This window comes from Nanorana parkeri, unplaced genomic scaffold (assembly GCF_000935625.1).
Source record: "Nanorana parkeri isolate BGI_ZX_2015 unplaced genomic scaffold, ASM93562v1 scaffold109, whole genome shotgun sequence".
NCBI lineage: Eukaryota > Metazoa > Chordata > Amphibia > Anura > Dicroglossidae > Nanorana > Nanorana parkeri.
In genome coordinates, this window is record NW_017306377.1 from 1,142,022 (window position 1) to 1,167,832 (window position 25,811).

General features: G+C 41.6%; 1 protein-coding gene across 5 annotated transcripts in view; it reads left to right on the plus strand.

Moving 5' to 3' along the window:
• The window catches only part of PRKCZ (protein kinase C zeta), a 205,985-nt gene that overhangs the window by 50,003 nt on the left and 130,171 nt on the right, over window positions 1–25,811 (plus strand). For 2 of the 5 annotated variants that reach the window (XM_018553107.1, XM_018553108.1), the window contains exons 4-5: window positions 5,799–5,888; window positions 14,155–14,205. In XM_018553107.1, the coding sequence (XP_018408609.1) occupies window positions 5,799–5,888; window positions 14,155–14,205 (141 nt within the window). Of the gene's footprint in view, window positions 1–5,798; window positions 5,889–14,154; window positions 14,206–23,835; window positions 24,081–24,956; window positions 25,314–25,353; window positions 25,403–25,811 lie in introns of those variants that run through there. The other 3 variants (XM_018553109.1, XM_018553110.1, XM_018553111.1) reach the window with 3 other exon arrangements.

Consider the following 25,811-nt stretch of genomic DNA (forward strand, 5'->3'; position numbering starts at 1 on the left):
GATCCCCTGCTGACCAGAACTGAAGGTGCTAATGTGAAGGGTGCCTAAAGCAGAACTAAGGTTTTCCATTAAAGAAATGTGTCTCCCTGAAAATTTCTACAAATACCAATTGATCTTGCCAGTGAAGTCCACCTAATGCTATTTTCTGTGTTGGCGTGGCAATGATGCATAGGATGAAAAAATCCTGCAAGGGGAGTGGCTAACAGCATTGTCACTTCTGATTCCCAAGCCTGTAGTGTTTTAATCAGCACATGGCAGCACCAAGTCCTGCTCAATGGTTTTTTGACTGACAACCCTGCCTCTGTTGCTGAAACCCTTCCATTGTGAGTTACAGTGATGGAGGGGAAGTATTTGAGACACAATTGAGATATTTTCATTTAAATAAGTGAACGATGTTTAATTTTCATCCATTGAGAGGTGCAGGAATTCTTAAAGGATAAGTTCACATTTTGCAAAAATTAGAAAATGCATTTCTTTAATATTTGCATTCAAGCCTGGAAAGCATTGCAATTTTGATCACTTGATCACAGCTGCAGAGCTCAGTCTTCTGCATATTCTCTCCCAGGCAGTGCTCCATACTGAGGTACGGAGATTTAGTTAGGCAAGATGGGGACTGATGGCTGGACTTCTTCAAACTGCATTGAATCGCCTCATACAGTGTCCAGCCATCCTCACTCTAGTTATATGTGGGAATATGGGCAGCTCTACCTAGAGCTGATTGAGTGATCACAATTGCAATGCCTTCCAGGCTTGAATGCAAATATTAAAGAAATGCATTTAAAAAAATATATTATGCATTTATTTTTAACTGGCAACATTGTATTGTCTTGAGTAGGTATGCACCGATACCGATGCTAGTATCTGTGCCCATACCGAGTATTTGGCCGAGTACTTGTACTTGCCCACATGCTCCCGATGCCTATTCGATACCAGAACTTCCACTATCAGTAAGCCAGGCAGCGAGTCCTTACACGCTGCCCGGCGTTCTGATTGGCTGGGAAGCCGGCTCCATGCTCACTCGTCACCAGGGCGCATGGAGCTGGCTTCCCGGCCATTCAGGAAGCCAAGGGGCAGCTAATGGCGCGCCCCTCCTGGCTTCCTGATTGGCCAGCAAGCCAGCTCCATGCTCCCTCGTCACTTGATCATAAGGTCAATCAGGAAGCCGGGCAGCGTGTAATGACTCCCTGCCCAGTTTCCATATTGGTCGGGAAGCTGGAGAATCAAGAAGCCAGACGGCTAGTCATTACCCACCCCCTGGCTTCCTGATTCATACTCCATACTTCCTCATCACCTGGTGACGAGGGAGCATGGAGACAGCTTCCCGGCTAATCGGGAAGCCAGCGGTGAGTCATTACACGCCACCTGGCTTCCTTAATGGGACTTCCGGCATCGGTATTAGTTATTGGGGAGTACCGGAAAAAATATTGGTACTCGTACTTGATACCAAAAAACTGGTATAGGTGCATCCCTAATAAAAACCTTATTGCATAAAATAATGCGTAGAGCACTGGTGTGCAGTAACCAGACGTAATCTTTACAAGTTAATTGTAGTCAGAGTAATGCAATGTGAAATCCTATTGGTGATGCAGTGCACCATGTTTTGCAGATCATTCTCTGACTTGTTTAAACAATGGCTCGTGTAAATGTTTGCGCTCCTGGAAATCTTTCCTTTTTCGTTTTCTGCAGTGAAACAGATGTTTAAATGTGCAAGAACATCAGTGTTGGCTTTGGCTCTATGTGAGTTACAGAAGGAAAATTGCATAATTATGTAATTTTTGAAAGTTGAGAGCAAAGATATAACTCCATCAAACTTTAACTCTTTTTAAGATAGAAAAGGATGTGTGGCCTGTGCAAAATTGTCTTAAAGGAAAACACCTTTCAGCAGACATAAATGTTATTCCCTAATTTGCTTTGCAGGCTGAACTAAAACGCCATTTGTGGCCTGAAAGAGGGCAGCAACTAGCCCCACCAGAGTTGCTCATTGCAAAAAGCGGTTCCTCAGCTATGTTATGTCCTTCTGGGCCAGCTATTCATAATGGCTGAACATGCCAAAATCTCGGAAGAAGACTGATTAAAGATGTTGGTGCCAGCAAGGGAGCTCATGGATCTTGCATCCCTGGAGGGGATGTTAGTATAGGCAGCTTTAGTTCTGCTTTATGTCTTGTACCATCCAGTAAAAGCATTGCCTTGGATTACATTCACAATAGCCTCTTGCATTTGGTTTATTTAAACACTAGAGGATTTAAAAAAATTTAATTTGTTCTCAGATGAGGTTCTCCTGTGTTCACAGGTAGACACGTTTAGATATTACAATACAAAACACAAAAATTCCCCAGCCCCAACCTGCCAGCCAGCCTGCAACCAAACAAGTAGCCCTGTCAACAGTATGCGTTAAAATCAGAGGTTTTAGTTGCACAAACTTTTGGCCAAAAATATGTAGAAGCCACACTGCCGCGCCAAGGCACCTCCGCAAAGTTTGTCCTAACTCTATGTATCTGAGTCTCCCAAGTGTGAGCATATTAAGACACGTTTAGATGCATTCTGCATATCTAATCTGCCCCTGGATGCATGGAATGCTATTTTCTCTAAGGATCTTAGATTGTAAGCTCTGCTAGGGTAGGGACTGATGTGAATGTGCAACTATGTAAGGCACTGCTTAAATTGTTGGCACTATATAAATACCAGTAATAAATACGAGTAATAAATAATCCTTAACCCACAGGAACCCTTAGGCCTTTATAATGTGGTATAAATGAGGACCAAGATATAGGACTCCACAGCCTGTCCCCATGTATAATCGGCCACGGGCTTTGGGGCTCTATATCTGGATATCGGACTATCTTGATATAGGGTTTACAAGAAATGTATTGTTTAATGTGTTCCACATGGGGCTGTTGGCTGGGGATTCATTCCTGTGGCAATAGCCTACGGATTCATGTGATAGGAATCCCAGGTGTTCAAAGGTGTCCGCTGTGCCTGTTCAAGGTAATGACAGGCTGACAGTGGCCATATCTGTCAGAGGCAGTCTGCATGTTATCGTACATGAAATGCTTACCTGTGGTTTGGGATATATGATTGTTCCTGAATGGAGATTGTCAGCCTGTCATTAACTGAATAGTCACAGAAGCCGCATCTGTGCAGACCTAGCTGGGATTCCTGTCGCAGTAATCTGTAGGTTGTTGCTGCTGGAGTTCCAAGCTGCAGCCTAAAGCCCCATGTGAATGGGGACTTATTTTATTCTATACTGTATAGGATTTTATTAGAAGTGAGAGTACAGTATGCAGACTGCTGTGAACCTTGGCATCCCGTTGGAAATATTTATTGTCAACAGGCTTTGTGTCAATGGCATCAGTTTGACATCAGTTTAAGAAGCTTCTGAGATTGTTTAGAATTAATTGCTTTTGCATTTGATCTGCTTCAAGATGGTTTTGCAATCCCATAGACTTGTACGGTTACAAAGCGAACAAAAACCAGTTGACGCAGGCCCTAAATCTGGTTGGCTTGGGTTACAGCTTCCCGCGAATTGTACTACTTAAAAAAAAAAAGTTACAGAGGGCTATTTAAAAAAAAACAAAAGTGAGGGATATGAAGGAAATTGGCCATTTGAGCTAACCTGATATTTTGGTTTGGATATTATGGCCAGCTTCTGACATATATATTACATTTTTTTTTCTCAATTTTTTTTTTTTTAAATAAAAATGGGGTTTGTTTTAGTAAATATTACATTTCAGCAGTCTTTTTGCATCACTGTCTTTTGGTTGTTTTTTCTTTAACATCTTTTCACACCATTGTGTTTCACATCAAGCTTTCACGTGTTTTAATTGTGTGAGAAGCTGATGAAAAGTACAGGAAAGCGAAACACATTAAAAATGACGTTGTTAATCTTCCAGGTATGCTTTACCATTCAAGCAGCTGATTGAACGCCTGTCAACACATCAAATTGCTATAAAGATATGCAGAGTATGAAAGCTTACGCCCACCTTAAATGATGGCTGACAAAAGCCTACCTGGCAGGGTGACTCGATTCTCCATAGAAGGCTCTGACTGGATGTCACTTGACTGGAACACTTCCATGCATTGTTTTTTGGGTTAAACCCCCAAGTTGCTCATTCAGTACTTTATGGTCTCATGCTTGAAATAGTTTCAGAGAACGGTTTATGGTGAACAAAGAGAATAAACCTTAGAAATTATGTTATTTAATTACACAAATGTCCACAGCCTTTATCTGGTGAATGCCTGATCTAAGGATTACTATAGACCTCTATGACCTGCAACTGCAAAAACGTGCAGAGCATTAGGTGTTTCCTGAGTATGTGGCTGCTCCCCCATTGCTTTCCAAAGCAGTGCAGGTCTGAGCCCATCAAAAAATGAAAGTTCCATTGTAAAAAATTATTTTCATCCTTCTTAGATGTCTATTGCGATCACTAACTTCTAAGTAGAGCAGGGTTTTTTTTTTTTTTTACGGTTAGTACTGAAACCAAATGATGGAGTATTTAGATCTCCGAGTAATAATAAAAAAAGTGAAAAAAACAAGCAAAATGTATTATTAAAAAATAATCGGACTTTTCGGGTGCTACCTCAATGGATTCTTTGTTACAATAAAATCTCTTCCATTATATTGTGTATACAACATATATAAAACAAATTTAACAACATTATGCATATTATGTAGACCTGCAACCAATGAATCGATAATCAATAATGAGAGTAGTTGTCAACTATTCACATAATCAATTAGTTGGTTGGATCCCCTACCTGTCGCTTCCACGCTGGGAGGAAGGTACATCAAGCAGTGGGCGGGTGCAATAGTCTGCCTGCTCTTGGCTATTGCAATTTTTGAAATGGTCAATAGCAGGCTGGCTATTGCACCAGCCCACTACCTGCTGTATTTGCATTCAGCTGCTGTCTGTGGAATCTTTCCACTGGCAGCTGTCATTCCCTCGCTGAAGCTACTCAAGCACCATGAGCTTACAATACAATTTTTTTTTTTTAAAATGATAAAAGGTGAGGGAAAAAGTCATTTTTAATATCGGCGTGACAAATTCTGCTGTGGGAGGTGCGTTGCAGTGCCATTCATTTCAATAGAACCCCAAATGTGCCTCCCACCCTCAGTGTGATTGTCCACACTGGAACGCACGGTACCACAATGTAATGCATTCAGGTACAGTGCCATTGCAAAACGTACATGCGGTTTTAGTCTGAAGTAAACTTTGTTTGTTACCCTGCATTTGTGTATTTTATTTTAAATTAAGGATGGTATTTATTTATTTTTATTCAAATAATCAAAGAAAAATTGCCCAACTAATCGATTTATGAAAATAATCATTAGTTGCAGTCCTAATAGTACTCTTTCATGTCTAAAACTTTGTGGATTTATAGCTTCAATTTTAGCACTTTTATGCCTTTTGTAATATGTAAACTTTACCTTTTTTATATTTTGTAAACCTTCATTATTTTTGTATGTATCCAATTTTAGCATCAGATTTGTGGTCGATGAGCTAAATTATTATTTTATAATTCTAGTACCTTTTTAAGATGATGGCGAGTTTGGCAGTCTAGTGAAGTGGTCATGGGGACATATTGGGCAAGCCATTGAGTGTCTGTAATTGTGAAAAGGTTAAGAACCACTGATGACTACTAGTGTTGTGAGGATGCAGGTTACTGGTGAATTGTGAAATGCAAGAAATTGTTACAATCTGTGATTTATTCATCAGCTTGTAATTTGATAATCATCCTTTTGTACATGTGCGTTGTTTAATTTTATTCTTTTTAATAATTTTTTTTTCTCTTTTCATCAGGCGATCCTTGTACTATTTCCTCCCAGATGGAACTAGAAGAAGCTTTCCGTCTATATACTACATACAAGGAGGAGGGCCTCAGCATTCATGGTAAGTGCCAAATTATCACTGTGTAGCCTGCAGGCCAGACAGTGTTGCCACCCATCCAGTACCACCTACCCTCCTGCATGATCATCCTGGCAAGATTGTCACCCTCTCCTAGCCGGAGCAGCAGCATGTGACTTCATGCATGCTACATAGTCACCTCTGCTGGAGCAGAATACAGCAGTGTTGGGTTTGGTGATAAAACAGCTTGGTAGGGGATAGGTCTAATGTTATTTAAAGTGCTGTAAATGTTCTTGTGGCATTTGAGGATCATCATTAGCTTGGGCCTGAGATTATATGGACCAAGCATTCTAATAATTGCTTTTTAAAAAGAGCTTGATGAACACATGGATAGTGACATATATCCTGTTGTATTTAGGCTCCAAGATGTATGCTGCTTCCAGTCTTGTCATCTACTGAATTAATTATTCAGAGGAAATTAAATAGGTGGACACTGAAATGTTTAAGGTTAGGTTCACACATCGGCTATCCTGTGATTGCGCAATCATGTGCGAGTGCACACAGCGGTTGCTGCACGGCCTCATTGATTTCAACTGTGTCAATCGCTTAAAAAAAGGTACATGTATCTTTTTTTTTGTTGACACGCACTGTGCTTTTTTTTTTAAAACCGCGATCGTGCACAGGTGGTGTCGCGGCCGGAAACTGCACAATCTGCCTGGCGCAAGTGGGGTACTATTAGAAAATAATGGCACCACCAGCGCAATCGGTGGTGGGCGATTCCGTCAACGCGCGACCATCCACACGGTTTCGTGCATGATTGCCGCGCGGTCACAAATCGCCATAGTGCAAAACTAGCCTGAAGGAAATATGGAGGCTTTAACTTGTAAAGGGCTGTGAATAGTTTGAAATATGAGGAGCGATCTTTAGGAGTAGCTATGAGGAGTATAAATGTATAAGAACTGATCTGTAAAGGTTTCATGTAGCATGTCCGCATTGCCCATCGCCCTCCCCTATCTTGCAGCGTATGTGTAGCGTTTGACCTTCCCTACGGCATGTCCACAGTATCTGACCCTCTACTGAAGTGTGTCTAAATCTCTCCTGCAGCATGTTTGGCCCGTCTTTGTGGTGTGTTTGCGGTGTCTTGCCATCTCTTGTGGTGTTTGCCCAGTGACTGACCCTGTCCTGCAGCATGTCCACAACGTCTGATCCACTTCTGTGGCACATCCTCCGTGTCTGTTGTCCTCTGTACAAGTACTCAATAGCGGGAGGCATTCCTAGTATTTCCCTGATCTCTCTTGTGGTCTGCGTTATCCAAGGGCTGGGGAAAATAGTAGCTGCATGTAGTTGTCACAAGGGCTTCTGAGAGGAAGTGGTGGTGGTGCTCTCTGCCTGACATGTGGATTGTGATGACCAGAAGAATAGTTAGGTGATAAGGAATGCCTCTTGCGGTTCTCCTACCATTGAAGTGAGCATAGCAGGTCTTTGTGAGTGGCCTATCTCCTGCCCACCCAATATTTTCTACTCCAGCACCGCCACATGGGGTTGGCAAAAGAATTCTCAGCTCTACACAGGGCTTACCTTCCTTGCTCCTGGCAGCGGGGGAGTGAAGGAAAAGTGAGTATATGCAGCTGCGGAAGCTGGTCTCTTATATAGGGCAGAGGAACTGTTTTAGGTCTTCTAAATGCTTTTTTGTAGCCTGAAAGTTTCTCATGTAATGCTTAAGTCTGCCTCTGCATTAGATGCACACTCACTGTTTGTAGGACTTTAGCCCAAAGCCTTAGACGGAATGACACCTTTTATATACAGATTTCTTTTGACAAGCTTGATAGGTCGACAATGGTTTCTGGCCTGCTACTACATGTCAGGTTGGCCATTGTGATTTTTGTTCATGCCTTGCACAAAATAGGAAGCCTTTTTTCTTTATACATGAACAGTGTCCCAAGTGCCAAGGTTTTGCTTGAAAGAGCAATATATTATCATTCGAACACTTCAAAGCCGCCAAGTATGTCACAGCCATCACAAAAGTAAGGAAGTGACAAGAGGGATTTTATGCCCTTCAGAATAAAGAATCTTCAGAAGGAAAACCAGGTCATCATTTTGTATCGCATTATAAACTGTGCTACTGGGGCGGAATGAGTTACATTGGGTGGTACAGTGTGGCTGGTGGCTTAAAGAACTTCATATACATATATTAATTAAAACAACATTGTGTTTTTTTTTTTTAAATGTCATGTGATAAGTTTTTTTTTTTCCCCTTTCTGCGTGCCAGTTCAGTATTGTGATTGCTCTTGAGCACTGGCTCATGAAACGGAAGAGAAGGGGCAAATCAAAATGCCTGGTATAAAATCTTTTCTGCTTTATATAGATCTGATAATATCCTGTATCAGGGAATGGGAGGCAGGGGGAGAGAACTTAAGGTGCCCTCAGAAAAGAAACAAAAGCAACACAGAGCGCCTCCATAGTGTAAAACTTTTATTTGATGAGTACAACACGCAAGTGAAAATGTACTTACACGAAAGCCAATGATCATAAGCGTAAAAGGAAACGATAAAATATAAAATCTCCAGCAGGGGAAGTTTGAGGGGATCTCCAAATCAGCATCCTCTGCTCCCGTATGTTTTTTTAAAAGGTCTACGCGTTTCAGGGCCACGCCCCCTTCATCAGAACCTGAGGTAACTTTCCTAAGTCCTGTTCTTTTATTTATTTGGGAGACGACCAATCATAAAGGTTTAGTCTTTGATACAGGTGTTTCAGCCAATCTCCAGTAATTGAGATTTTTGCTGACTTCCGTCTGACAGGCAGACAGCTGGTGTTTTTAAAACATACGGGAGCAGAGGATGCTGATTTGGAGATCCCCTCAAACTTCCCCTGCTGGAGATTTTATATTTTATCGTTTCCTTTTACGCTTATGATCATTGGCTTTCGTGTAAGTACATTTTTACTTGCGTGTTGTACTCATCAAATAAATGTTTTACACTATGGAGGCGCTCTGTGTTGCTTTTGTTTCCCAGATCGATGGTCGTTGTTGACCGGTGGGAGCTGCCTCTATGGTGTACCAATGAACTTTGCAGCCGGATTTCTCTGCAAACCGCGGGCGCCGGTATTGCTTTTTTCAGTCCCTCAGAAAAGAGGCCAAGCACGTATCGGACTTTCTCGAATTCGGCAATTTATTAAAATTCCATTTAACTAATAACTTGAAGCAACTCAGTCACTTAAACATACTGTCTTGCAAGCAGCAAATCCTCTCTTCACTTTCAGGCAAATATTTGCCTGTCTGTAACTCTGAGAGAAATAACTGCCAGCAGCCTGGCTCTCCCATGGTCCGACATGCTCCCCCTGATCAGTGCACCAATCAACAGCGCTGCTCATGAAGCAGCACAATGGCATTTTTAACTAGGGATGTCCTGATACCACTTTTTCAAGACCAAGTACACGTGCAAGTACTTTCCCTCAGGTACTTGCCGATACCAGTTACCAATACTTTTTCTTAAAGGGACATGACATTTTTTCTAAAACAATACAGACTGATGATTTTAGGGCTGTTTCTCACCAGGCTGCGTACAGATGTCACCAGGGCGGCATGTGGATCTCCCCAGGGCTCTGCAGGTAGTGGCTATGCTGATCGGGCGGGTGCCGCCATGAAATGGTGGGTGGAGAGTTGGTCGGGTGAGTGCCGGCTCTGGGGTGCAGTGTGGAGCTGCGGCGGGAAGGAGGAGAAGATATGGAACCAGACAGGTACTGCCAAGGAAAGCTACGTTCAGGTCCCCAGCATGCTGCCTGAGGTTCCCAGAAGCGCTGGAACTCAGACCGCTGCTGCGGTTTAAAAACCTAAAGGGCCACTATAGGCCTTAAGAATATCACTAAATATCACTTAACCCTTTTCAGTTTGGGGGTAGATTTGAGATAGGCTTTAAAGCAAATCTAGAAGAAAAAGTAATTAGAGTGCATCCCTAGTCAGAGATTAAATAGTCATCTTTTGGCTTTTGGATCGAGAAGGGAAGAAAGAGAAACCCCTGTCAGGTTTTATGTCTTTGTCCTCATTGGTGAGATTTATCCTCTAATTTTGATTTGATGACCATTATCACAGACATAGAAAGTGATAGGAAATACACCCATGTTATGGTTGACACTGGAGCAGGAGGTGGAGGGAAAATCTTTCCGTTGGGAAATTCCTTCTGGTGGTAGCTACTTGTTGGGAATTTCCCCTCACTTTGAAAATATTTCCTCTCACTGTACTTTAAGTAACACTGAACTCAGGAGTTAAATCTTAAAAATACATTCAACTACTATAACTATTAACACAAATGTGTCTTATTTGTGTATTACTCGTCTGTAGATCATCAAATCATGTCTGAATTGGGGCTGACACTGTCCTTCCTTCTGGAGGGTGGCTACTTTTGTTCCCCATGGTCCCTGTGTATGTTGTAAAGTAACCACCACTCCAAGCTTGCTCTCACAAGGGACTACAATCTCACATTTAGTTTACTAACTTGATATTGTAGTCCATCACGGGAGTGAGCTTGGAGCGGTGACTACTTTACAACAGACACAGGGACCATGGGGAACAAAAGTAGCCACCCTCCAGAAGGAAGGACAGTGTCAGCATGAATTCAGAGCTGATTTGAGGATCTACAGCCAAGTGATGCACAAACAAGACACATTTTTGTTAATAGTTATGATACTTCAGTACTGCCCATGTTCCCTCTTAGGTGCCTCCATTTCTTTATAATGGAGCATCGGAACACCTTTTCTTCTTAGTGCTTGAGCCACATATTATACGAAGACTAACTCCTTACTATAATATCATAAAGGCAAAAAAATGTCATCATGAACCTAAAACTGTCAATACTGTATGTAGTAAATGCCTGGTTGGCAGCAAACCAGAACCATGTAATGAATGTCTGGATGGTAGCACATGTGCAAAGGCAACACATTAAGGTTTTACTAGCTGCACATGAGCCCCTAATCTGGAGCTGTCTATACATAGAGCTGGCAGCATAAGGAAAGTTGGACACTTAATAAAACATTATTTTTATAAAGTATTGAAAATCCTGTAGAGAAATGATTGCAGGTTTAGAAAAGGGCGCCATGCCCTTCAGGGTGAAGCAGCTATATTGCATGAGAGACACTTCCTGAATCATGAACTGACTGGCTGCATAGCAAAGGAAATAGATTGAAAAGTTACATTTTTATATTTTAATAAATCCTCCTCTTTAAAATACCAATCATGGTAGACAATTATATCACAGGAATATTTGCTGAGTACTATTTTTAAAGAAGATCTACATTTTTAACGTAGTAACAATTCATTATCTGTTCTGCATGCAGGGATGCTTTGAGCAGATCTTTCTTTCACACTTCCTTTGTTATTTGCAGAGACTCGATTTATTCTTTGCTTTTGGCTTTGTTCAACATCTGCTGCATATGTAATTACTTTTGATGTTCTGCAGAGAGTGTACATCTTTACACTTCCACCTTTCCGGATGTGCGGAACGTAGGAAAGTACATTATGTCAGAAGCCACTGGCATTACAAAGTGCAGCGGATCAGGCAAATCAAAATTCAATACGGATTGCTAATGTTTGGTCGTATCTGGATCTCCTGTATTAAGGTCGTTGTGCCATTTTTTTCCAGCTCAGCCATTCCCTGCCACTCACACTCAAGTGATTTATTTTTTTGGCAGCCAGCCGCAACCCCCCTTTAATCAAAACTAAACAAAGTAGATTTTCTTTATCGTTCATTAAGGGACACAGGATTTAGTAGCTCTGAAATGATTGGGCTGTACTGCCGTCTACAAGGGGATTTGGACACTGGCAAACAAAAAAAACATTGGCCAGCCAGGTATCACCACTTCCAGAATGCTTCATTTTTTCTATTGTTCTAGGAGAAATGTATTTTCTTTTTTTTGTTTGTCGAGAAAAGTTTATCGCCTTTTTTAGCCATTTTATTTTTCTCACAATAATTTTTTCTTCAATCAAGACATCTACCTGCTGCTGAACTGGGCTCTGTATGCAGCTGTCTGGATTGGCTAATCCTCCATTGAGGCTGTACCTTGACCAAAGGTTACGGGGCATGCCTGGAATGTGTTCTACAAGTACTAGGCTTTGCCTGTGGCACTTTCCAGACCTCCGGGTACTGTGTTGGCTAACCACTGAGCGCTTTCCAGGTACAGAGCTGCCTCTGGTGTGATCCAACCCATGAGTATGTCATTCAGGCTGACAGTCAGGAGTTACTACACAATTTGGTGATGTAAAAAATGACAATTACTCCCCTCTTGCTTCCATTTCTGCAGAAAGGGATAACTGGCTGAGGAGCAAAATGCTGCATCATTAGCTTGACTGTCACGCGCACGCATACTCCCCCCTCTGTTCCCGCCTTTTTCCTTCAGTGTGAGGTAATTTCTTTCTATTATTGCTTCTATCTTCATGAAACACACAGTTCACACCTCGGTTAGTACTTGCTGCCGCCTACAGTGACCATTTCATCTCTGGCCATTAATCTCTCCTGCTTCTTGGCTGTGAGTAAACCATAAGTTTGCCTGGTGTTTTCTATTAAGTAAAGAGTACAATGTGTTGGATCCCAAGCACAAGGGGAGCAGACCCACAGCATGGAGGGGCTCCAGATCACAACTTACTAACAGTTTTGGGACGACCTGCAGTATACCTCCAATGGAATCTGACACAGGTAGCCTGGATCATTGTCTCCTGCCTGAGTCAACTAACTGCTCATAGTCTCCCATAGGTCTATTGGTTGTGGCCCCTTCCTCTGCTCTTTCCAGGGAGAAGTTCCCTGCGGCTAAGCTCGATTTGATTGTCAAACTTACAAATATGATTGCTGACTCTGACTGCTGAAGCTGTAAGTATAGTTTTATGCCTTCCCCTTCAGAATCTTTGGCATCTCTGCAGCTGTTCTATATCGACCTTTATTGATGCTGTGCAGATCAAGTTTAAAATGGAACAGCTTGCAGCTTCTACTACTGCGTTTACCAGTCCAGGGTCCCTGAAAGGCCCCCAAGACTATCAAAACTTTTCTGGTACACTTCTTACTTCAACCTGTTACGTATGGGGACTGGAATACTCCTGGCAAATTTTTTACTCCTCCAAATGCTTTAAGATTTTCTTAAAGCGGAACTAAACGGAAAAATAAAAAGTTGTGAGGTAGCTAGGCTCTTTATTGCAGAGACATGCAGTCTCTTGCAATAAAACAATCAGATTTGGATCAGCTTGATCAAGAAATAGTTTACCAACCTTCTCCACATTCTGTGGCTTTAACGCCATGACTGCTGAAGCCCAGGTACTGAGAGACCAGAGTCTTTCTGAACTGGTAATTCCACTTCAAAGCTAGCTAGCTAGCTAATGTACCTCAAAAGATGTATTTTGCAGTATGTACAAAGATCCTTTTTTTTTTTTGAACAGCCATTATGTTTCACATTTAACGTGCCAAATTCACTACCAAGTTTACAAGGTAGCAATTCATTTTTATGAACATAAACACGTTTATAAGCCAGGCACTTGCATAAAGTATAGTGGTTGTACTTGGAACATGCTTCATTGATTAAGGTGGACTAGACATGGGTGTTGTACACCGTGCAAATTGCCAGGAAGCGGAGGCACTTGGGCAATGTTTAGCCATTGGCAAGCTGGGCAGTATATGTGCAGCAGAGGTGTGTGTTTTTCTTTTCCATTTCAAATGTGGTGCAGTGCCAAAGGGTGCATACACTGTAAATCGGAACTCCAGGCAAATGTAAAAATACATCCTTTAATCCAGTTACTGTATGTACAGTACTGGATAAAATCACACAACTTCCCTTCTAACCAGCTGTTAAAATGAGATGTAATTCATTTAGGGAGTGTATTGCACTAGGAAGAATATTTTCTAGCAATGGTGGAGGAAAAACACTAGATGGATCATACTAATTCACACTGTGGAATGGAGCCTGCTTCTCCTTTTAAAGAGTTAGTCCATGCAGAACTGAAATTTCAGTGGTTATCAGTTACTGGAAAGTTTTTAGATCTGGTTGCCTGTCACAACCACTTCAATGGGGGTACTTTTAATATAATTTGAGCACCCAATACTCCTGCATGGGAAAGAACAGAGCCATGAATAATGGTCAGGAAATCTTGGAAGCGTCCATTAAAAGTTAAAAGCGACTGTGTGATTTGACACACCACTTTCCATGTAAAACTGATATGTCATGTATTTGTCGGAGCCTTTAACCCTTTATTTTTTTCCCTCACTTTCACAAACAGTTGTAGTATACAGTTTTTGAGAATATGCCTTTTGGTTTAATTATTTCTGTTTTTGTCTTACAGTGTTTCCCAGCATCCCTGAAAAGCCAGGCATGCCCTGCCCAGGGGAAGACAGTGAGTAGTACACAATCTTTTTTGTTTTTTATATAGCTTTTGCATGAAAAAACATATATGAGACTGCACATTTACAGGCTTGTGTATGTGTGTGTGTGTGTGTGTGTGTGTGTGTGTGTGTGTGTGTGTGTGTAATAAATATATATAATTTATTTATAATTTTTTTTTTATTTATTATGGTTTGTTATATAAAAATGTGATGGTTAGCAAGCATTGAGTTGCCAAGCTGATACACCTTTCTTGGTGGTGGTGAGAATTTCCTTTTGTCAACTTATATTATGGGTAATAATGAATCGGACAGTTCTGAAAATCAAAAATCTCCACACCGCTTGCCGCACATAAACAAGGGTGGCTCCATGGGACCCTACAAGGAAAAGAAGCCATCCTACAACAGTATATCAGGGCCATGGCTCAGGGGGACCAGCTGATTCTGCATAAAGCTACAACTTTTAAATGACAAAGACCAGCATAAATTGTTAGGCTGCATTTACACGAGCAGTTGTGCTACATGCACAGCCACTGGTGTGCATTACCAGTCACAGTGCTGATGTGCCAATCCCGTTGCATTGCACTGTTTATCTTTTTTTTTTTTGTTAGAACTTTTTTGAAATGTTACCAGTGACATTTTATTAAGTTGTATGGGCACAGCACTGTGTGAAGCAGTTCCATCATGTTGCAGCCCGCTGATCTGAAAAAACTACTGTGTACAGTACTTTTTTTCACTGCATGCCACTACAGCGTGGTGGCGTGAACTGAGCCCATTCATAACAAGGTAAATTGCATTGTCTAGCGTTGGGACTGTGCTGAAAAAAGCGCCTAGCTCAGCCCCAATGCATTTGGTGTGAATTAAGCCTAAGTTATTTTGTCAGCATTTGAAATAGCTTATAAACCTTTCAACTTTAATGTCACTTCAACTGTTTCACTTCCACGAAAAATGTTTCCATTAAAAAATGCATAAGCAGAGGGTTACTTTCAGGAAAATTCACATGTAGAAAATTCAGAGATGTAGGCAGGTGATGTTCTATGCAAACCTTGACATCACCTATATAAGTTGAGCACCCACTCATGGTTCTGAATCCTCACTGTCATTCGATAGGGCAGCCTATATCATGTACAACGGAAATCCGAAACAATAAGTCCACATAGTTCTCTGCTCAATTGTTGGTTTATTACGTAAAAAGTAGGCACAGGTAAATGGGAATCAACAGGAGATGATCCTTTATGAGAAACACATCAAAGTTTTTTTTTTTCCTCCCACTTTAAATTGGTGCAATGCTTCTTTTGAATAAAATAGGTGAACATTTGAACTGTCTCATAATTTGTCTCTCTGCTCGTGTCTTTGCCTCGGTCATTTTTTGTGTAAGTTTATTTATGAAACAAAAATTGTCCAAAACGCAGTATTGATTAGTGAAAGGGCACACAATAAATTGGTAAACATAAGTAAAATGTCTGTTAAAGCAATGATTGTATTCTGTAAATTGTTGTACTTACCGGCATGTAAAAATAGAGCAGAAAATGAACAATCAAAGGATTCATAGAGGAAGAAAGGAGTTTGTACAGTTTGTTTTCTTGCTGCAGAGAAATGGAAGTGTAATAAAAAAAAAAAAGAAGATGGGTTTGAGAAAGGTAAATATCCCATTGCACCCTAGTTTTATTACGCTTCTCTAGTGAATATGAATTCTAGTTGCCAGAGATTCCATCAGCCTGATCTTCTCTTTTATTCTGCTGCATAATTCCAGTTTAGCCATAAATATATCATATTTCATTTTAGTATTAAATTATATTATATAAATATATTCGTCAGCTCAAAGATGTGCATAATGAGCTTATACAAATGTTTAGGTAAATCTTTGAGTGACAAACTCTGGAGGTGGGTTGTGGGATGTGGAAGAATTGGTTTCTCAGTTAGTTTTGCAAAGTAGATGGTTTACTTCATTTTCATAGCTGACTACGATGGGATGTGTCCAGAACTGACTGACGATTGTGCACGTCCAGAAAGACGGCTCTCTAGACAAGGATAACGTAAAATGTCATGTTTTGTAAGAAACTGTAAAATCCAATTGATTTGAATTTCAAATTGATTCTTTATGTCCGAATAAGAGGGGAACCTTTTATTTGAACAGTTTTTATTAGACAACTCAGTTTGAAGTGGAGGTGTGTACTCCAGATTTCAACCAAGTGATATGTCATGCTGCATATTATGTGTTAAAATAAAGAGATAATCATAGGGGGATGTAAGACGATAAGAATCCTTATCTTGTCTTTAGATATTTTTTGTCAAATTCAGGGATACAGTTTGTCATTTGTCAGGAAAGAAAAGAGTTTAACAACTACGTCTGGGTAAAAGTTAAAGAAAACACTAGAGGTTGTAATCAAAGTAGAATTAAAGTCCGGGATTTTTTGGGGCATATATCTACTGCTAGTAAGCAGTAGATATATGCCCCAACATTAAAAAAAAAAAAAAAAAGTTGGGCAACACCAACAAACTTACCTGTGTCAGCGCTGCTTGCTCCCGGTAGCAGAAGTCCAGGGCCCCCCGAACGCTGTGAAGAAAACTATGGGCGGGCGCATGCGCAGCCCAGATCGCCGGAGGGGAGAGGAGGAGAGCAACGCTGAAGCTGGATGGACACAGCCCGGAGCGCGCACGTCGTACAGACACCATGGGACCCAAGGAGTCTGCAGTGGATCAGAGACCGGCACCAGCGCTGGAGAACAGTGGAAAACGAGTGGAATGAAGTATATGATCGGATCAAGAGGTATCAGATAAGGTAAGTGCCCACAGCAGCATGGGGGGGGGGAGACTGCGTTTAATGTCACTTTAAGTACAGAAAAATACCTGTTGATCTGCCAGAAAACACTTAAACTCCACTGTTACTGCACTGAACTCCCAAGCAGTGTGTTATCAGCCTGGCCTGAGTGCTCCCCTATTATCTACATTTGTGACACTTTGAACTTACCCTTTCGTTATCTTTTCTTCTCCTTCTCCACTCCACTGAACATTTCTTCTTCTTTTTTTTTTTGGACCTAGGCAGGAAGTGAAGGGGAAATCTCCTTAACAGTGATACAGCTACCAATATAAACCTTACACAGGCTTTAACTTCCTACTCTATTCAAAATGGAATAAAAAGTTTTGGCATTTATAGGGCTTCAAGCTCATAATAAAAAATGCTAAAGCATAATAACCATAATGTTCGTAAATATCTTTTCTGGTTCTGTGGAAGACCTGATTAAAGGAGGGATTTGGTTTTAAAATGTATTTCCACTTTCGCAGCCAAGTTGGAATAACACCTATTTTATATTTGTTACATATCATTCACATAGCATAAGCTAAAAAAAAAAAAAAAAAATTCTTTCTGTGGTGTAAATTGCTTTTACTTGGTTTAGGGTTTCTTGGCCTTTTAAGCTTTTTAAGGGTTAAAATTGCTACTTCTCCCTTTGTAATTTTAGGAGGAGCTGTGAGGGGTTAAATGGTTTATGCAAGTATCACCACACTTGTCTTGCTGTCCTCTTTGGTCTCGCTGTCCTCTTTGGTCTCGCACGCTCCTCTGTATTGTAGTTGTTGCTTTATTGTAGTTATAGAGGAGCGTGCAAGACAGGACAGGATGGCAAGACAAGTGTGGTGATACTTTTGGGGTACAGCATTGTGCACCTTAAGGAGGGAACATCCCTGAGGTTCAGGTCTCGGAATCCCTGTTGGGAATCCTCCCTATAACATCCCCTTTTGTGGCCCTGGATGCTCACTGCTGATGGCACTACCACTGTTGACGGTGTAACTACATTTTCTAAATGTGTGGTTTCCAGTATGAAGATTTTAATATAATTGGTTACCTCATCTTCCTGGAGAAGCGTGGGAGCAAAACACATTGAAGACTAGACCGATATAGATGCATTGATGATAACTCTAGCCATGTGGATTTTATATATACAGTACATTTGTTGACTTTTGTGAATGAGATAAATATGCTGGTCCAGCAGGTACCTTACACACATCCCTATATACTGTTTTTTGGAACACACAGTAAGGCTGTAATTTGTGTTTTAATGTTTTTATTGAAGTAACTTAATAACGTGAATTTTATGAGCATATTCATGAGTGAATGAGCAATAAGAACTTTTATTGACTGTAGTCTGGACACCTAAATAGCCCCAATTTGATGGACAATTGATTGTGGCTAGTGTATGGGGTACGATCTGACCAACTCATGGGGGATATATATAAGATGACTATTTATCATAGTTTGTATTATATTTTTACTATTATGTTTAGGGACCATTCATACGTGTTGGTTATGGCAAAGGGCGTAAAAAATGTACACTGCCTACTCTGTGCGATTTCACTGAAGTACCATTCGTTGTGAATGGCACCCCAAAGCAGTGTACAATAGAGTACAATGCACACAGTGTTGCATTGCCATTGTAATCCTTTGTGCTGCGTTAACAAGCCTTATTGAACTGCGACGGATTGCATAAATGTGACTAGAACATCAGTGTTTAGACAAACATGAGCAAAATGTAGCTTTTTTTCTTCTGCCTGGAGATTAGCTACAGTTTGACCATTTTACCTTTATTAAGATGTAATCTACTTTACATACAAGGTGTATGTACGGGGACAGTAAAGGGGCTTTTCTTTATTGTACATGTTTCAGTGCGAATATTTTTCTCTCTGGATTCCGGATTCATGGAACTGTTCCTTTCTTTCTCTTCGCTTCTTTCATTCCTGTGCACATTTTCATTTCTCTGTGTTGCCAGTATCCCAAGGCCTTTGGAAAAACAATGATGGCAAACAATTTCAATGCAAATGAAAAGGAATAACAATATTGTCCAAACACAGAGCTTCATCTATCTCTGCAGAAGAGAAGGTGTAGCAGTTGTGGCAAAGCAAGGCCAGACTGGTCATTTTCTGTCAAGTCTGCCAATGGACTAAATGACTGGGACTAACGATGTATCTATTTTTTTTGCTGCACTGCTCTCAAACTTCTGCTTTCCTCCATAGTTAACCAGAGACGTAAGCATAAAGCAACAGGACCCTGATGTAAAGGTATCTATACCTTAATAAATAAAGTAAACCTGACTTAAAATGTTTCCAAGGTAACAATTTTTTGATGCATGTTACATAGTTACATAGTTAGTCAGGTTGAAAAAAGACACAAGTCCATAGAGTTCAACCTATAGAGATGTGAAGAAAAAGAAAAGCCTAAACAGAACGCTATGCCCCCAATTACCCACTGTTGATCTGGAAGAAGGCAAAAAACCCCTATAAAGCATAGTTTAATTTGCTCCATCGGGGAAAAAAAAAATTATCCCATAAGTCATGTAAGTACCAGTGTTAAGCTGGCCATACACATTTTTTTTTTCTCATTCAACCCACAGGTCGAATGAAAAAATAGAAAATATTTCTCCATCAACGTTACAAGTGCATTGTTCGAGGAATCCCCACTGCATTTTTTTTGTATTTTGACAGCAGTTGACAGACGCTGTCAGGACACCCAAACAGAGTCGGCACCTCATTGGCTGCCAGCTCTGTTCATTCGAAGATTTTCCTGTTGAAGAACCTGCAGAAATTCACATAATGAATGACCAGCTTAAATCCTTCGGTTGATGCCTATAGAGCCTCTTAGATCCTAGGCCCAGGCTGTACGTTGGGCTCTGTTTTTCTACCTAGGCTGAGATTCAGCCACCCCTGTTCCTGGTGCTATATCACGTCCCCTGTCAATCAGCTGTCAAATAACAGTGGTATTCTGCCCATTTTAGTTCTAGCATTTTAAAATTGATAGACAAGGGATAGTGCTTAATCTGACTTTGTTGTTATTGCAAAAAAAGTAAAATAACTTCCTGCAAAAAAAAAAGATTTAATACTGACATGTCATTATGCCTGCTCCGCTGAACATCGCTACATTTATAGAGACATTCTGCTAAAAGATTTTCTGCAGGCTTCAGGAGTGTTGGATGCCTGTGTCACCCTCTGTATTCTGTACTTGTTCCACACATTATGCTGGAATCCAGAACATAGCAGATGAAACCACAGAGTAGGGATGTTCAGATACCTGTGCCGATACTTGGTGCTCCACCACTGTCCTGACATTATTAGTCTGTATTGTTTAAGAAAAACTGTCACATGACAATAAACAAAAAGGTATCAGTAATTGGTATCTGTGAGTACTTGGGCAAGTATCAGTACTTGTACTTGAAACAATGGTATCAGTGCATCCCTTTATAAATTTATAAAAAAACAAACAAATCATACATTAAAACATGGATGCACAAATCCCAGGAACCCCATAACCAATGTTCCTTAAAAATGACAGCTGCCTCCCAACTATAGAATTTTTCTCTAGTCTAGTCTTAGAGCTGGAAATGTATCTGTACTTGTACTGAGTACGGTACTTGGTAGCTGAACATCCCTAGTACAGAGCCAAAAGAGTTATAATTCTGTTCAGTGTTGTGATCCAGGCATACCAGATCAGATAGCATAGCAATATTGGTGACCTCACTTTTCTGTATTAAAGTTGAGGTATACTGCTTGGTCACTGAACTATTTCCTGTTTATTGGACAAGGACAGGCATGACCACAGTCTACTTTCTCCTGTCAGCACGCTGCAGATGTTAGACTAACAGCTCTATGCAGTACAGTCAAGTCTAATTACATCCTAGTGCTAGCCTTCCCTCTTCTAGCCTGTGCCCTGCTGTGCAGGGGATTACAGGGGTATCAGTATTTTAATATACATCTAGGTCCCATTCACACCTGTATGTTTTTGCTCAATGTATCACAGTGAACTATACATTGCATGTCAACATGCTGTTATAATGATTTTGCAATGATGAGTGAACTGCATCATGGATTTGTGCATAAGCCCTTTATGATTTTGTATACCATTTTAGTCCCAGGTGCTGTTTTAAAAAGGAGATGGCATTGTGTTTGTCCAAATCCCAAAGCAGTAACCCCGAGCCACACTCAGGAATACAGCGTAGGACTTACCTTGTCCGCGATCCCCGCTGTGTCCTCCGGCCGCTGCTGACTTCCGGGTTCCGTCCCTTGCGAGTCCATTTTAGTCCCAGGTGTCGTTTTAAAAAGGAGCTGGCATTGTGTTTGTCCAAATCCCGTTTAAAATGTAGTTGTCAGCTGTGGTGATGCAGTAAGCCCAGAAGGTGGATCAGCTGGATCCTGGTTTTGAATTGTGCTTGAAGGGGAAGTGCCATGACATAATCTGTGGCATTACTGGTACTTCCTGTGAGCTGCAGCAGCCATTTTTAAATAGGGCAGTGCTGATCCTGCAGAACTAGTCATCGCTTTGCATGCTGATAACTGTGAGCTATAGATCAATATTTTAAGTGATCTATTGCAGCAGAGGCTCTTGAAAGGATCAGGCCTTCCTTGACGGTATCCAGATCCCCCTATGAAGAAAAAAGGTCAAGTAAATATATTTAAAAACATAAATAACCCCTCTCATCATAATGTGCAGATCCAAAGCAATACTCTTTGTATTGCTTTGGATGGGTGATCTGGGTAACATTTGTGTTTACTGCATGTACAATGTCGTGGAATTTTAGCAATCACAAAAGATGCTCAAACCAGACTTTGCCGTATCCTTCTGCTACACCAACCATTTACACAAACAGATGAATAGTTCCTGTGATGTATGTTGCAATGCAACATTGAAAGGAAAGCTGCTTTTAAATTACAAAGCCGACTTTCATATTAAAGGAGAACTATGAGGTGAGTGCTTTTCACCCACCTCATAGTTCTAGCCGACCTGTGACAATGAGACTGTCACAGGTCGGCTCAGTAGATCGGGAGGTGAGCGAACACATACCGGGTTCGCTCACCTCTCGATCCTGTCACGGCTCTCTGCCGTGACAGGGGGAGGGGCTGGATTCCCCTCTCCCCGCTCCGATCTGCCAGCGCTGACTGGCGGAACGGACAGGGGAGGGGGCGGGTACAGCTGGCTCTGCCTCTAGATAGGCAGAGCCAGCTGTCACTCATGCAGCTGGGCGGATCCCGCCGTCTAAGTCGGGATCCGCTCCGGCTGCGGCGTCTCAGTATACCGCGAGCTGTAGCTGTAGCTCGCGGTATACTGAGCTTAGGGTAACGGGAGGACGCTAGTTTGTGTCCTCCCGTTACCCTAAGGAGAACTATGGGGAAAAACACTGACCCCATAGTTCTCCTTTTAAGCTTTACCATTTCGCAGTTTTATGGCAATTGCGACTCTTAACCTTTCAGTCAAAAGACCTTGATTAAATCTTGGGGTAATGTAGCTAAATTAAAAAAAAATAAACAGATGCTACTCAACATTGGTCTGAGCTCTCCACCACTAGGTGTTGCCATTTGTCCTCTGAGCCCAGGCAGTCATGGACAACCCTCCTAGGGGTGTGCCACCACGCCAACATGGGCTCAGGGTCTATTCACACCATAGCGCTCCCCATAGTGCACCCCAGATACCCCAATGCAGCATGTAGTGCTCAGTTCGCCGCATGCACTGGTGTGCATTTTTACGCGCGCTGACCTGCGTTGCGCTATGCTGCAATGCCGTTTTTTTCTATTTAGTCTTTGTTTTTATGTTTCTTTAGCATCTTTTTTTGCGTATTGTGTTGCATTTGTGCATGTTGCATGTGTGTTGCGCTGAAATAGAACATGCTCTACTTTTTTTTTACTGTGGAAAAAGGCAGTGCAATGCATCGCAACTCAGCGCGCTGGTGTTGCTGTCTTCATTGATTTTAATTTATTTTGTATTGCTGCGCATTGGGAATGCCCTGAAAAACGCATGCCAATTCATCTGGTGTGAATGAACCTCAGAGTTCTACAACACCAAACCGCAGTCACATGTCAATACGTGTGGCACTTCCTGTTATGGGGTGACAAGGCTCTGTACCCCAGTTGTGCTCCTAGAACACTAGCTTATGACTACAGTAGGCTTTTCAACACACTTTATGCAGGCATGGTTAATTGTTGTCACCTTGAAGAAGCCAACCCTGAGAAATGCCATACAGCCATCGTTACAGTACAGGTAGACAGGAAGTGGCTGCAGAAAATAAACAGTACTAAAATATACAACAAAGGATGAGAAAAATGTTATTAGTGAAAGTGTAACACTGGTAATTTAACCCTTCCAACAGATGAAATCTCCACCCGTCAGGTTTAGTCCTAATCTAAATGTGGGAAGCAATGACTAAATATTCTGTGGCTTTGATGTTTTTCTTGCACAGATTAGCAACGTACAAAGAGTTACAGAGCAGTATTTGAGCTGGCGTGGGGATTGGACTGAGAACTGTAATCTCACAGGTTCCGTCTTTGCCAGCTGAGGGTGGCTGCTGGGATTTTCCTTGCTCTGTAATTTCTACTTTTAGTGGCCTGAGCTTTTTTATTTATTTTTTATTTGTAATCACAGGGTTCCTCCTTATTTCACTGGCCGGCTACTGAAAGGATCTCAGTGTTATAGCTTTGCCCAGTTATGTCACTCCTTCCATTTCATACAGCAATTACGTGTTCCTCAGACTAGTGTAATAATGTTTTCCTACATGGGAGTCTCCCGGGGATGCAATGTTGCCCTGTGTGTGTGTGTGTGTGTGTGTGTGTGTGTATGTGTTTGAGGGCCCTGCAGACAGTAGCACGGCTGGCATTGGAACATCCCGCCCACTGCCTATGAGCATCTCGCTCTCTGTAGTTCGTGGTGCACAGAAAAAGGCTTTTGTCGCCTCAGCACTGCCCGTCCTCTACCTTCACACCGAGGGAGCGAGAGAGAGAGGGAGCGAGAGAGAGGGGGAGGAGATAGGTGGGTCGCCCTGGCTGCTTTGTGCATGGGGTGCTCAACACAGAGACCAGCCGAGATGCTCACACAATGCACCAGCTGTTACTTTTGGATGTATGCATCCTTTTAAAGGTGATCCTTTTTTTCCCTTTCTCTGTGTCTGTTTCATCCTCATTGCCTTCTGCTGAAAATTAATCTTGTTTTCATTTCCACTGGAGATTTCATGAAACTTCATTCAGGATTCCTCCCCAGCCGATGCGCAGGCAACGTTAACACGTTAGCCGCCGGGTTGATTTGAGTAACTCTTTCTTGCCCGAAAGCTTTTTTTTGTTTACTGGTGGCTTCTAACAGTACACATGACCGATTGCACATGTTATTAATTACATACTTTCCCAAGCCAATGGTGCTATGGATTCTTTGTTTAGATGATTAGAATTAAGATTGCTACTTTAATAAAATATAATTGAATACAGAATCAATTGCTTTAATGAATTTGCATATAGTGTCAGGCTCTACATATTGCACCTCCCTTTTGGTATCTCCCCCCGAGCCTGCTCTGTCAGTGGCAGCATTCTGAAGTTTATGTTTGTGTCGTGCCAGGTGCAAAGCTGGTGGCACCCGCTTCAGTGTTTCTGGGGCATCCAGGCCATGTTTTCTTGTGTGCCTCAGCTGTTCAATGCAGCCTCCCATGAGACCAAGCCACCCATGCCTGGATACACAGGGCAGGGAGATGTCTAAACAGCCTTCCATTAAATATTTGAATGCTCTCTCTTTTCTTTATCCACTATTTGTCTGTAACATGCAGACTGATCCTGCCTTTTGTCCTTGATGTCTAATGATAGCAAAACAGCAGCATTCGTTAATAAAGGAACAGCAGAGGGGAGGGTGGTTTCACATGGGGGGGAAGAAATGTTTCCCTCTAACACATGCTTTAATTTAAGAAGCAGAAAAAAAATCACTTTTGCTTGGGATTGTGAAAAAGAGAATCCTCCTAGTGAGTAATGTGCGTGGATGAAGCCTGAGAGCTGTCCACTGATGCATTGCCGTGTGCAAGTGGGTGAGCGTATGTGTGATGCAGACAAGTCAGCATTCCACCTCTTTAGCTGCTGTGCCTTGTGGTTCTGCATTCGCAACCAGTGATTGTTAGAAGACATTCAGATAGCACTTGTGTCTCTGTCGTGCTTGTGGAGGTGGCTGAAATGAGTCGAGCTTGAGACTGGAAAGAGAGAGATCTTAGAGAGGAAAAAGAAAAGGGTCCTTTCAGTGTTATTGATCCAAGAATCGAGTCTCTGAGCATCGCTATGGAGAAGGGATGCTGCCGATGAGGAATATTAAAGCGAGGAATGTATCCCAAGAAATCTGATGGTATGTTGGCAAGGCCCTCATTTTACAGGGATGCTCAGATCGAAGCTTTCTTCTGAACTGTTCGCTTCCTAGAAGGATGCTGCTACCGGGTATTTAAATAACAGATAATCCTTTTCCTCTTAGAAGTGCATGGCTTCATTCTGTATCTTCTGCAATGCTGTAAATGAGCTGACACTTGGATGCCTTCACATAAGGAGTTTATTCTCGTGTGCCGCTTCTGCTGCTGGATAGAAGCTTGTGCTGGAAGAGAGAAATTCCTTTGCCATACCTGCGATTTTCTTAATTAGCCTGCTTGTCCGGTTTATTTGATCTACGCCAGTTGCCCAGTTTTAGCAGCAATGCTGGTTTATTGGTTTTTGTTGTTGCTACTTTTTTTTTTTTTACATAGAAAAGGGCAAATAACAGTTTTTATCTCTGGATAGGTTATTGCTTTTCTGTATCAGATTGCTGGAACATACTGCACTTTATGTAATGGTATGTGACAGAGGGTGGGTATAG